Source organism: Aplysia californica, unplaced genomic scaffold (genome assembly GCF_000002075.1).
Source record: "Aplysia californica isolate F4 #8 unplaced genomic scaffold, AplCal3.0 scaffold00570, whole genome shotgun sequence".
Classification (NCBI taxonomy): Eukaryota; Metazoa; Mollusca; class Gastropoda; order Aplysiida; family Aplysiidae; genus Aplysia; species Aplysia californica.
In genome coordinates, this window is record NW_004797840.1 from 306,870 (window position 1) to 320,922 (window position 14,053).

Here is a 14,053-nt window from a genome sequence, read left to right on the forward strand (position 1 = left end):
GAAGAAAAGAAGGGGGAGAGGCAAACAACCTGCTTGGTGTGTTTGTGTATGTGTGCTCGAGTTTGAGTGTGTGTGTGAGAAAGAGAGAGAGAGAAAGAGAGAGAGAGAGAGAGAGAAAGAGAGAGAGAGAGAGAGAGAGAGAGAGAGAGAGAGAGAAGCGCATGTGTGTGACAGCAAGAGGGGAAGGGGGAGGAAACCAGAGAGTCATATTATATATGTATGTACCGGAAAAGAGCAGAGGAATCCAACTTCGATATTGTTTCTTCCGGTTATATTAGAACGTAGTACAAAAGAACAGAACAAAAAGATAGTTACACCGAGCTTGTGACGTAAGACTTGAGAAATAACGCAAAGAAAAATCAAAATTTTAATTCTTTTTTAAACGGGGGAGTGCTGTTCCAAGGGGCATAACGAGAATTATTCTATAGAAAGCACAATACATGAGTCGCTTCCCTTGAATTACACCCCCTCGCGTGACACTGCACGTGTGTGAACGCATCATTCGCGCAGGTCCTTCCAGTGATAAGAAAGCAGTCCCGAGTATTATTGGCAGTTAGACATAAAGCGTGGATCATACACTGCACGATACTCCTTGACCTTACTTCTCTTTTAAAACAAAAAAGAAAAATAAAACTTTAAAAAATAAATAAAATAAACTAAAAAAAATAAATAAAGCCCCAGTAAGTGAAGATTCAAAAGATGTTTAAGTTTAGTTTTAGTAGACGTTTTACGGCGCTCGCAACTGCATAAGGTCATATGAGCGCCAGAAGATTAGAGGTGTTACAAGAGAGTAACAAACATAAAAAAGAAGAAGGGGTGATAAGGACGACAGATGTTTGACAGGAAAGAAGAAGCAAACCACACCAGAGCACCTGCCAACCACCCACTCAAAAGATGTGGCATAACAGTTTTTGTCTCTCAACTCTCACATGATGGGAAGAAGAGCAAAGCAAAACAATAGTTCGCATCAAAACAAAAGTCATCTTAACACAAAACAAAAGTCATCTTAACACAAAACAAAAGTCATCTTAACACTTGCAGCAATAAAACTAGGACCCGCCTTATCAACTATAAATTAGGCCTACTTCATCATCATCATCCGGTGCCTTGCCGACTGGCGTGGGCGATCATGGACCTAGGCCTACTTCACTACGCTACAAATGACACTGCATAAAACGTCAGTTTTTCAAAAAGCAACTGATGTAAGCGAGACAACAAAATAAACCAAAGAAGAGAGCGCTTGACATTTTGAATGCAGTCTTTACATGAAAGAGCATGCATCTTCAACAACCTGTGTAAAAGCTTTGAACTCAATAGGCCTATAATGTAATGGAGGAGGGGGGAGCAGACAAAAAATGAGCACAATTCCTCATTCATACATTTGTACTACAGAAGCATCAATTTGGCCAAGAACACAGGTCAAGGTCTTAAAGACCAAATACTCTCTCTCTCTCTCTCTCTCTCTCTCTCTCTCTCTCTCTCTCTCTCTCTCTCTCTCTCTCTCTCTTTCTCTCCCACACACACACACAAAAAAAAAAACATGTACACAAGCACAAAAACACATTTAGTTGTATACAGATTATCAGACACATAATACATCAATGCCTTGGCCCTTGCTAATCATGACTTCAGTTTATAACAGCAGGATTAAATAGAGAAATAAGAAAAAGAAAGAAAAAAAAGCATTTTTTTATATATTGCCATCAATGTCAACCCAGGTGATGATGTATTACACCCAAGGTGGTTTCACGACATCCCATAGTAACTAGTAACTAAATGTCCCCGTAACTAAATGTCCCCACAGGACATTAACAAAGAGGTCTTTTTTTTTTCTTGTCCGAACAAACTGCAACAGTTCTCAAAGAGACAGTAACAGGTGCTGACTACGGTCTGTCCTCTCCCCCCCCCCCAACCCCTCCAAAATTTCCCCTTTTATTTGTAAACACTAAAACTTTCTCCTTCCACCTTGAGCTCCTTCACATACCCTGAACATTTCTTTTTCACAGCCACTTTTGCCTAGTCAGCAGGAGAGTATCCTGAGACACGTAAACGCCATGAATAGAAACATGGCTACCCGAGTCAACATTGATTGAACGTAGATGATAGACCCAGCTAAAAAAAAATAACTTACAAGTTTTATTTAATACATTTATCCACCACTTCTTTCCCCAAAACGACAACCTTACTGTTGCACTTCTCGTCAGTCTGCACGTCACTTTATTAAGGACAATTCAAATGATAGCACTTCTCCACCCACAAAGACCTCTCATTTAGGGAAATGAAACAAAAGTTTTTATTTTCGCCCCATTTCTAAATGCCAACTATTTTGTTCATAGTTTTTCAGGTTTTTTCCCTGTCTTTTATGGTTTTTTCCCTGTCTTTTATGGTTTTTTCCCTGTCTTTTATGAAACATTTTTTGGAGCCCACATGGAGACAGTACTATTCCACAACACCACTACATTTTAACACTTTCCATGGAAAATTCCCTGCAATAAAGTTGAGCTTTGTCCCTTTCCTTCCTCCCTTGCCACACTTCAATAAACCTAAGTCTAGTCCAAGGATGAAATGGAATCAATATACCAATACCCCCCTCCCCCACCCTACCTCCCTTCACCTCGACGTTTTTATTTTCCTTCTTCGCAGCTTGTGCATCTTCTCCAAAACTGCAGAGACTAGCCTTCCTTCTCACAGGGAAAAATAACACAACAGCTCACACAACATTGAATTTCATTCTAATGTACTCACCGAACCTTCAAATAAATCTGAAACAAAGCTGAAATATCTCGAAGAGAGTGGGGCCACAGATAAGGCAGGGGAAAGAAGCACCTCGGCAAGTAGGTTTTCCTTTCCCCATAGACAGGAAGCTTCTCCCTAAAGATCAAGTGCTGTCTGAACACTTTTGCAAAAAAATATTGTTCCAGAATCAAGCTCTTTTTCAATTCACACTTTTGCACCCAAATGTCAAACTGTCAGACAATCCCATAAATCGAGAACTTTTTTTTTTTCCATTTGCAGAAGTGTAGCAGACAACGACTTACCTTCTCTATTGCGAAGCATCTCTAAACGTCCCATTTACTACACAGCTTTGTGAGATACTGGTTGTGCTTCTCGTGATCAGAATACACGGATATTTGACTGAGACACGCAGCCACAAATAAATGCACACTATGGCTACTGGCTACTGTAGAAAGAACAGCGACTGCTTGTCCTCCTCTTCTTTTCCATGTTGTTTTTTTCTTTTTGATTTTTTTTTTTTTTCAATCTACAGAGAGGAGTCCTGCTTACAGCTGGAAGCACCACGCAGACGAAGTTTCAAAAGTTCATAACCTATTCTGTAGTACAAACACTCGTAGACAGGCAGGAGAAGAGGGCGGGGCGGGGGTACCTGTGCCAGGTACGGGGTGCGTGAGGGCACCCACACACGGGCACGGACAAAAAACGTGCACTCACCCGCTTTGACGAATAAGACGATCGTCGGTGGTGGCGTCTCCGCCGGTGGCGCCGCCTACTTCCTGAGAGCCGATGGTGGCCGCCAGCCTCTGTGTAGCCTCCTCCTCCTCCTCCCCCTACTGTAGAGTCGGCATCAATCTGTCGCTGGTAGTGGTGCTGGTGATGGCTGCCCACCGTGCTGTTGTTGGTCGTGGATGTGAAAGATGGCGATTGGTGATGGTCTTCATAGTGACGTCGGTGCCTGGGCCTCCGGTCGTTGCTGCACAGACCACAACAGGAGAAAAAGTTAGCTTGGTGAATGTAGAGAAACAGAGCGCTAAAAATTGTTCAATTATTGAATCAATACAACCATTATTTTAACCCACAGACTCGTCATACACTTGAAATCTTTGACCTAAAGATGCCAATAACAAAAGTGTTAATTACAGTGGATTATCATTAAATAACAAACCAGTTACATTTATTTAACTACTGTATCAAGAGAGGAAAAAAAAGCAATGGAAGCCATAGCACCTTTTTTAAAAAGACTGACAAAGACAAGCAAAGGCAAAGTTTGGGTTGCCTCATTAAAAAGTTCCGAAAAGGTAAAACACTCAAGGGACAAGGAAGGTACCATAACAACACTGGACTCTCTTACTATGTCTCAGACAGAAGAAATGTTTTACCTACCAGTAAAATAGCTGCCAACTTTTTAAAACCAAAAAAATAACAATCTACTCAAGCACTGGGTCAAAATGGTGCGCACTGGGACTGGTCGTGGAACCCCCCCCCCCCCCCCCCCTTCAAAAACACTTTTCTGTATTCAATAAATTCATACTATTCAATGTTATTTCTGGCTTTCAACTATTCTGGGGTGAATAAAAAAAGAACACTGAACTGAGACACCAGCTGAAAGTAAAACAGAAAAAAAAAACCCCACTAAAGAAACAAAAAAGCCCCTCAAATAAATGTACAAGTTGCTTCAAAACAATACACATGGACAAAGTGTCACATTGTCATTCATTTTAAATAGAAGACAATTATATAATGTGAACAATTACCTTCTAGATCTGATGTATGGGCTCTCAAAATAATCTAAGTCATCGTCTCTGCGCTTTTTATAACGCTTATAATCATCGTCATAACAATCGCTCCCTTTGCTGTAGGAACGTTTTCTCCTCCCCCTTGGCATCTGCAAAAATACAAAAGAAAAAATAATTATTTCAACAGTGTTTCATAACCATTTTGATATTTAACACACAAGTCTTGATGATTTCACAAAACATAAATTTTCAGATCTTTAGCAGCAAAAAAAATTGTTATAAGTATAACAAACAAACAAATCTTCGTATTTCCTCACAATACTTCAATTTGTAATTTTTGGGGGGGGCCTTGGAATCAGTTTTCTCCGACTGCTGCCCACATCATGTGTCAAAATCAAATGGCTCATCTCAAAAAGCCAGATCAAATTTTTTTCCTCTCTCACAATTGTTTTGAATTCAAATCACCATACATGCACATGGACAATAAACACGCCCATCATTACTGAGAGTATCAGGTTACATGAGCCCGCCACAACACAATACACCATTGCTGGTATCAGGGCACATCATGACACATTATTGTAATCATTACCTGTGGCGTGTATGCAGGGCTGCCCACCCACCAGGTATTTAGTAAACAGATAGAAAATTAGTCAACTGGAATCAAAATTAATTAAACGTAAGGTGTTGTGTTCACTCGTGTGCTGTCTAGATCTAGATCTAAGGAGGGTTATTGATAACGACACATAGAACTAGCATCTGCGTTTGTCACTGCCGCGACCAATGTATTGACACTGGCAGGCCCCTTAATGTGTGTGATTCCATAATTTACACATATATAATATCCTGTACTTTTTTTTTAAATTACGCACATTTAGGGTTAAAACAGCCAATCTTCTTCGGACAGGTGGACACACGCCCTTATTTGTTCATGTTTGTTGTTATTTATGGGCTGTTCTAATTTTGATTTCATTCTGTAGTGAAACCTTTCTTTTTCACGTTTTTACACTCATCAAAAAATCTCTAGAGACTAGCTCTTGAAAATTGAAATAGATATATATAATAGACCCAAAAATTTGCTCCTGTGTGTGTGTGTGTATGTGTCCGTGTGTGAGTGTGTCTGTGTGTGGTAGTAAGTGTGTAAAATGGAGAGTGAGGAGCGTGTGTGTGTTTGTTTTTCGGGCTTTATTTCAGCCTTTATTCAGTTAACAGTTCAAAGTACAGTGGAGTCCACTTATAACGAGTCCGGAAAAAACTAGAAGTCTGTTATAAAGGCACTATTCTAAAACCCCGTTTTTTTCTCCTCTTTACCTTTGTAAACAAAATACTGCTATAGCGCTATCAGACACACTTTCAAGTCGGTTATAGCGGAGTACTGTTGCTGCTGTGTACAGTGCATAGACCAATTTTATACATAAAATGCTAGACCTCGCCAGTTGAGAAACTTGTTGCTGATCTTGCAAAACAAAGAATAAGAGAGCCCATGTGCGTCAACAATGAAGGCCGGAGCAACTGAGTAGGGAAGGTGTGGCATGCACAGACAAGCAGAACACATCGCGTGATAGGCCAGTTAAGAATATCAAGGCCTGCCATGCCTCTCACTTCTCGGATGCGGGGATGGAGAGGTCACAGCAATGTGATGGATGGAGCGAATGTGTGACGTGCGCAAGCAGACAGAATGCACCACAGGGTGGGGTGGGGTGGGGGGAAAACACAGCAGGCGAGTTAGCCCAGAGCCCTTTCTTTCTGATCGCCAACGCCGAGCTGTCAGTCCACATCGCTAGATCTAGCGCTAGAGAAACAAACCTGATTCGATTTTTGATCAAGTAAGACCTAGAGGTCAGGTTGAAACAAAATCATCATCAGGGGAGATAGCAAAAGGAAAAACAGAACACTAAACTCATAGATTAGGCCTACTTTACAGTTTCCCTTGAATATTATTACTGGATCCCTTATAGCGAGAATCCTGCTATAACGGACATTTTGCTTCGGTCCCCTCCCTCTCGTTATAACAGGATTCCCCTGTATACAAAAATGTCAAAAATAGAAACACTGGATCCATTCACTCCAGGGCTCATGAGTCGTTCCTCTCTTTCAGTTTCACTCATTCATTCAATTCCCGTGTTCTCTCCCGCGGCTCATCCCCGTCCGCATGACTTTCACACCCCATCCCCTCCCTCCAGGTACACACAAAGAAAATTTCACTCATTAGCAATACCAATCGGGCTTTCCCGCGCGGCGAAAATTTGGTCCCCGTTTACGGGCGATTTTGCGGACCCGGCCGAAGCGTAGGTGACTAACTTAGTCAACCTCGGTCTGCTCTATTTCCGAACCAATCCGAATGAAACTCGGCAACCAATCAGAAAATAGGGCAAACTAATGATATGTGGACGTTGAAGTTCGTACACATAAATTAACCTATACTTTTGGTGTCGAGAACACTTTCGTATCGTGTACACCGAAAACTATAAGGAGTTTGAATTTCAACGCCGAGATGGTAATAGATTTATCTTTATCTATCCTCTATAGTGTGCTCAAATTTGAACGTTCTGTGTCAAGTAGTTGTTTAGACCCGATCATAAATGCACGACTACCCCCTTATCCAAAGCGGCTTCGCACGGAGACCGGCCATTTTCCCCTCACTCTCGTGGCAAATGTATGTGACCTACAAATCCCCGCATGACTATTCCGGGCCCGTTCATTGGTCACTTGAAATAGGGCAATGGCGGGCGCGCGCATCCGGTTGTTTTTCTCTCTATTCCCCTGTAACATCGCAATGGGGGTATTCCGAGGCGAGATTATCTCGTCTCGGGGTGTTCGCGTCTCAACGGGGAAAAAGAATTTTTAATTGTACGGCATGCTAGATTGAATTAACTTATCTTTTACGGTTGGCATGGTCTAAAGTCATCATAAAAAGCTTTGCAATTATTTAGTCACACTGCCGACATATATTCTTAAAGATCACATGTTGTGATACGATGCTGTAAATATTAGCAATGACAATGAAAAATTAAACTTTCATCCAAATTGCCTAAAAATGGGCTTAAATGAAAATGGAGTAAATTCTAAGAACTATGGTTTTTAAATTTTAAAAATCCATTGATAAATAAAAAAGTTATTGGGATTTTTGTTTGCAAAATGTTGGAGGACCTTCATAATATTCATATAGAAAAAAATCGCCAAAATGTGGGACATTTTGAGGAAAAACTGTTCATAAGTCAGTAATGAATTGGAGCATATATGAATGAAACTTGGCATCTCCATGTGATTTTTAGAGCAGAATCTAGTTCTGCTATCGCTTTTTCCATGTCTTTATTACTTTGGATCTTAAAGACTGATATTTGCATGAAATTTGTTGAATTGCGTCACATCGTTTTTACCGCGACACGATCACCCCTTCTAAAACTCAGTAAAGCCCTATCGGGAAAACCCGCAATGTAGTCATCAGTGACCTATTTGGTTATAGGCAGCCAATCACATGCCGCCTAGCGATCACGCGCCTCTTGCATGCCGGCACCTCGCGTTTGGAATGCGTGATCTAGTTTCCAGATCTAGTGTTTTATCAATGGATGGGTGGTAATTTTAAGTTGGTACGGAAAATCTACTAAACGCAGAGATCTGAAATTTTACAGCAATAAAGAAGACATGTGGAGCGCTAGTGTGGTCGGCGATCAACCCGCAGCTCCGCTTAGTTTTCGAACCGCAGAGGAAATTCGCACAAACAAGGCAATATCTCCGGTTCTAGTAATCGTTCGGGATTGTACGCTGGCATGTCGTTAGTTTAACCTTTCCTCTGGTTGGTTGCCGAGTTTCATTTATTTTCGTCCAGGAGTTTTCCTGTAACTTTACTTAGAAGAGAGTCACTTCTGATTCCGAGCGGCCCAAAAATTACCCCTCGCACGGAGGCCGATTTCCGGCCCAAGGCGCAGCGGGCGATTGCCATTGCTAATAAAAATGGACTCATCCCGACACCCCTTTTTCGCAAAATCGTAATATGTACACCACAATTTTAATTATAACAAAATAACGACGAAATTGGTAGTAAATCTGACTGCACAAATGATTTCTACACTCAAAAACACATCGGGTAGCCAAGTTTCTCTCAAACACTCTGATTAGTTACCGAGATATCGTCGATTTTATTACAGAATCTGCTAGTACTGCGTGGTCCACTTTTTAGGAGTATTTTCCTATATGTGGGTCATCCATATTTTGCCGACCTTTACAACCCCATTACTTTTTTATTTTTGAACCGATTCTTAAAATTCAAGAAGCACAATTCTTAGAATTGAAAATTCTTTCTTAGGTACCAAAAATTAACCTTTTGCCACTCGGAGGCGCCGATGTGCGCCGTCATCGCTAACCCCCATAGTCGCCGATGTGCGCCGACACGCCCACTCGATTCACCTGTTCGCACTACTTTCGTTTCTACGTTGTCTCGCTTCCTGCGAGGTCGCACGAGATTGCCGAGCTTATAGCAAGAATCTAGAGTGGTTGCCCTTTACTGTCGTGTTTATTTGGTGAAAATTGATCGAAGCACGCGAGAGCGGCGATTTTTTTAATTTCGTGCTTTTTAGAGACCTAAATCTAACTTCGTGGATGAAATTTTGCGTCGCCACAGGCACTGTAAACGATGGAGACACTTATAATTGGGATTTAAATGCCGATATCGTCGACCAAAGGGCTAGATCTAGTGCTAGTAGTACAAGTAGTCACTCGGACACTCAGTCGTGAAAGAGAGAGAGAGCGAGAACTATAGTAGGAGAGCGAACACGATATCGCAGGTCTAGATCTAGGCTCTAGGGGGAGGGGAACAACTATGATAGTGATGTTGATGGTGAGATCGTTGCTGGAGGTGATGATTTAGAAGACTGATGAAGAAGATAGGCCTAGCACCCACAGCTAGATCTAGATCTAGTACTACATACTTGCTGCGCTACGACGACGTAAAAAAGGGAGGAGCAACACTGGGACTATGGGCTCTGTCACAACAAATCCTTTAGCGCATGTTGTGATCATATACATGGTAAAAAGGGGTCGTGCCACTACTGTGTAAAGACCAGAAACTTTACAAAGCTTGGCAGAGGGAGTGAGACAGAGGATGCCATTTGGGCCAGGTTAGGCCTTGCAAAAGGCTGTTCTGGGTAAAACATCATGAACTTCTGCGGGCAAAAAATGCGGGTTGTGTCTTTTGGGGGGGGGGGTTTCACTTCAGAATTTTTTTTTACCTAGTACACAATGATTTTTCGTACAAAACCATACATTTTCTTGTAGTTTATTCATTTATCCGTGCTCTGACACCTAAACTGTAATTTTAGACTCATTCTCTGATTTTTAATGATTTTTTAAAATAATATAGTCATGCAGTCTAAGCAGAGTTAGGTCCCTTTTGCCAGAATTTCAGCCTTGTTGGGCAGGGATAGCTCTGAGGGTGAAAGGGTTAAGGGCTAAAGTCTAAAGTGAAAATTTAAATTTTCATTGGCATTGCTACACTCATTCCCTTGCACCCTGCGAACCATGGACAATAATATAGGCAAAACACTGCCTGAGCTGCATTCCTTTTGTTCGTGAGCTGTGGATCAGGCCAGGACGCCAGGGGGGTCGGTGTCGTCGTCTTGTAGTTGCTGTCGCCTGTAGATACACTCGCACATTCTTCCTTTCACCCGCCCTTTCACTCACACTGTCTCTCCATCCACAGCTCAGCTCGTCATACGTTCAAAAGTTGCCCACTGGTCATGTTTAGTTAGTGTGTGTATAAGTTTATGTGTGTACATGAGCATGATGGTGGTGGGTGTGTGGTGGGTGTTACTGAAGGTTGTCTCCTGTAGGCGGGCTTGCCATATGGTGTTCCTTCCCAGACCAGAGGCAGAATGAAAGTTGGCGCCGAACTCTCGCAATAAATAGGCAAAAAATCACTAGACCGGAAGCCGGAAACCGTTCGGAGAAATAAAGATCGGCACTATTTCTCCGAACGTTCGGAGAAATAGAGTCTAGTCACTTCGAAAATGGTGGGGGCTTTCAGGAGGCCCCCCCCCTGAATTTAACCATAATTTGATGTTTTGCAGTTGTTAGGTTTGATATCTTAACTCGCCGTGCATCAAATGTATAGATCTAGACGTAGATCTAGGCTCAAATAAGTGGGGTGGGAACTAGATCTACCACTAGATCTACCGAAAAAGCACCCCCTCCCCGTCTGAGCAGATTTTGTCAATTTACAAACATCCCTTCTTGAACCCTTTCATTTACTATCTGAAAAGAACACCAAATCTGTCAACCTGTAAATCTATCAAGGATCACAAGTGACATAAGCTTCAACAGCTCATACTGTCTCAGACTCCGAGATCATGTCATGTAATTATTTACATAATGAACGACTCCACAACGACAACAAACATGGCGGCAACAACTGCCATAGCATTAGTGACATGGGTCCGGGCGCCCTAGTTTGATCATGACTATTGTAACAACAGAACAATAACAGACGTTAAATTTAATCTATATAAATACACTAATAAATTACATTTTGTGTCGCCGGCAGATTGGCTTTTTCCCACAGAAAATCCAGGTTGATATGTCTTCGCCAGGTTGTGAACATAGATGCTATTGCATCCATCCATTCAATACGACAAGAGTCGATAATGCGTTGCAGGGGCAGATCGGAGAGGAAACATTGGCTGCCTGTATGTGACGTCACGAGGAAATTCCAGCTTTGAAAAATATTTCTTTTTTTAATACAAACATATCTTTTGCTAAATAGTTCTCTTTTTGTCCTGTACAAAAAATGTGCTTACTATTTTTGTTTGAACTCTGTTAGCATAAAAATAAACATATCACAATTTTTCCCTGCAATATGAGTAGATCTATACGGGCTCTATTATCCAATCCATGTTTATCAACCTCTTTGGTCGAAATCAAACTAAATTTCGAAAGTATCAACAATTAAAAATCGTGTGGTTGAGAATCCATGGTATCAATGCAATGGTGGGTTCTTATCCTGTTGACTAGAGTTGACTGCTGATAATAATAGCCTACTGGTGTATCATTTACTCAAAGATTCTCTACTACCAAGATAGTTTAACCCTTCCTTTCGATTAGAGCCGCTGTTGCAACAATACACTAGCCTACCGTGCGGGTGGTTATTTAATATACACAAGCACATATTTAATATATATATGGTTGGTGTGATTTACACCTTCAAATCCTGTCAGGCATCTATCCGGGGGCTGCCCGCCAGTTTGTCATAGGCCCATTAATTTGTCGATCACAGGCCCAGTTAGCAACAATTTTATTTTAGTATTTGAGTATTGATGACAGTCTTAGTTCCAGCACTTTTTAACACTATAATTGTAACTTACGTTTTTTATTTTCCACCTTCAAATTGGTGGTGTAGACGTCGAGATCTAAAATGTCAGTTCAGCTTGTGTTTTTCAGTATGTTTTCCTTTTGTGTGCAAATCAAAGCAAATTACTCTCTAAAATTTCAACAATGAATATTCTTTCGTTAAAAACAATTGAAAAATCAAATTCAATTAACAAAATCAATCAATCATTTATTTACTCCTTTTGAGAGAGTCAGAGATAATTTCCATCATGCAGGGCACAGTCGAGGCCTGAGACAAATTGGGCCAGTGACAAACTGGCTTGCTTCCATCTATTATCCTTACATATCCTTTTTTGTGTGTGTGTTTGTTACTCTCTTGTTACACCCCCAATCTTCGTCATTTTTATTTCCTAACTGTATCCCAAGTGGCGTAATTAAGCGATTGCTAAAGGAAAAATTAATTAGACAGCTTCAGGGGGCTCTACGGGTTAATGTGTTCTCTTTCAATATAAGGTCCCGGGTTCGAATCTAGGTAAACGGCGGAAATTTATCTTCTTTTAAAAAATTGTCTCTTTTCACCTTCTTTCTTGAGCAATGTTCTGTCGTCTGCTTTCGTCTCCACTTTCTGCTCCCACCCCCCTCACCTTCTTTGTCCCATTCTCTGACTCCTGACTCTGTATGCAACCCAAATTTCTATTGCTACCCCTTGGCTCCTTCTTACTGACTGCCTTTTAGCCACACCCCTGATCTTATGAGAGCAGAGCCTTCTCGGACAAGGGGGGGGGGGGGAATCTCGAAGGTCCCGGGTGCAAGTTGGGCACGTTAAAGATAACTTGGTGGTCCAAAATCGATAAGAGTAGGCTTCGGCCGCCACCAGGGCAAAATTCAAAAATTCCTACCAATTGAAAATGTTTAATGTGTCCCTCACGCCCACGTGACCTTTTAATGCAGTTGCAAGCACCGTAAAACACGTTTTAAAAAAACATCTTCAACAGAGCCTATTAAATTAATCTAGACTCTAGCCGTACAGGGCTGAAAGACAGCAGTAAAAAGGAGCCAAGGAGTAGCAGTAGAAAGGCTGCAGAAAGAGTCAGGAGCCCAAAGGAAGGGGACAAAGGAGGTGAGGGGTTGGGGGCAGAAAGTAGAGACGAAAACAGATGACAGAATATTGCTAGAGAGCAGGAAAGGAGGTGAAAGGAGACGATTTTAGAGAATAATATTTTTCGGTTGCTATTCGGATTCGAATCCGGGACCTTTGAATGAGAGGCCAACGCCTTAACCTTTAGGCCACGCGAGCCCCCATATATATATTACAGGCTAAATATCAGAACCTTGCATTCAATACTAAACAAGTTTATTTGACAGTTTAAAACTTCAATCGCTCTTCCCAATCATAAATTGATAAGCTCTATATTCTCACAGAGAGAGTCCGAACATCGTCTAACAGGGAAATGCTTTAAAAATATTTTTTTTAAATTGTAGACCATTCACTAGCGTTTGGTCTTCATCTTCTGAAATTTCAAAAGCATGCTCTACATACTTGGGCTCATAATTATGTGCAACAAATGGCATGTGTAGTAGACAGAGCTGGACCGGGCACTGCCAAGCAAGAGCAGGGGCATATATGTGAGGCAGCGTGGTGGAATCAGGCTCTCGTCAATTTTTTGGCATTTAGAGATATTGGTATCATCTTAAAGCTTGTTCACTTGTCTTTATTCGGATGAAAAAAAATATCCATTTTATCTTAAATACAAGTCGAGATATTTGCGAATGAAGGAGGTGTGGGTCACCTGTTTTAAGAGGCAAAATTAGTGAGAAAATGGCAGCCAAAGATTAGTTATTTCCTTAGCTTAAGAGTCCAGGTCAAGTGAAAATTTACATTTTTTAGTGCCTTTAATCAACGTTTTTCAGGAAAAATTCACTCAGAAATGAGTTCTTTAATGAGCATGAAAGGTGTTGAGCCAAAAACAAAAATTTGATAAAAATAAACAAACCTGCAGAAAAATGCAAGTTTCTTCAATTTGATTATTTTGACGAGAGCCTGATTCCACCACGCTGCCTCACATAAATATGGAGAGGAGCTGGTGCTCAGGCGATGTTGGTATCATATAGCTTTCCAATAGGCCTAACGAGCAAAAACGTGCAGTGAAAAGGAAAAGGTAAACCAATTCCTCATTAATTTTGTTTTTATAAAGACCCCCCCCCCTCTCTCTCTCTCTCTCTCTCTCTCTCCTCTTCTCTCTCTCTCTCTCTAGGGCAGG

The 14,053-nt window shown here is 41.3% G+C and overlaps 1 protein-coding gene across 2 annotated transcripts in view; it reads right to left on the bottom strand.

Annotated features, from left to right (window-relative positions):
• Positions 1–11,157, bottom strand: part of LOC101863214 (serine/threonine-protein kinase par-1) — a 73,424-nt gene extending 62,267 nt beyond the window's left edge. The window contains exons 1-3 of one of the 2 annotated variants that reach the window (XM_013087294.2): positions 10,993–11,157; positions 4,491–4,621; positions 3,451–3,709 (exon numbers count right to left, since the gene is read on the bottom strand). In XM_013087294.2, coding sequence (XP_012942748.1) covers positions 3,451–3,709; positions 4,491–4,621; positions 10,993–11,085 — 483 coding nt within the window. In that variant the 5' untranslated portion in view covers positions 11,086–11,157. The remainder of the gene's footprint in view (positions 1–3,450; positions 3,710–4,490; positions 4,622–10,992) is intronic. The other variant, XM_013087292.2, reaches the window with a different exon arrangement.
• Positions 11,158–14,053: the final 2,896 nt, after the last annotated feature.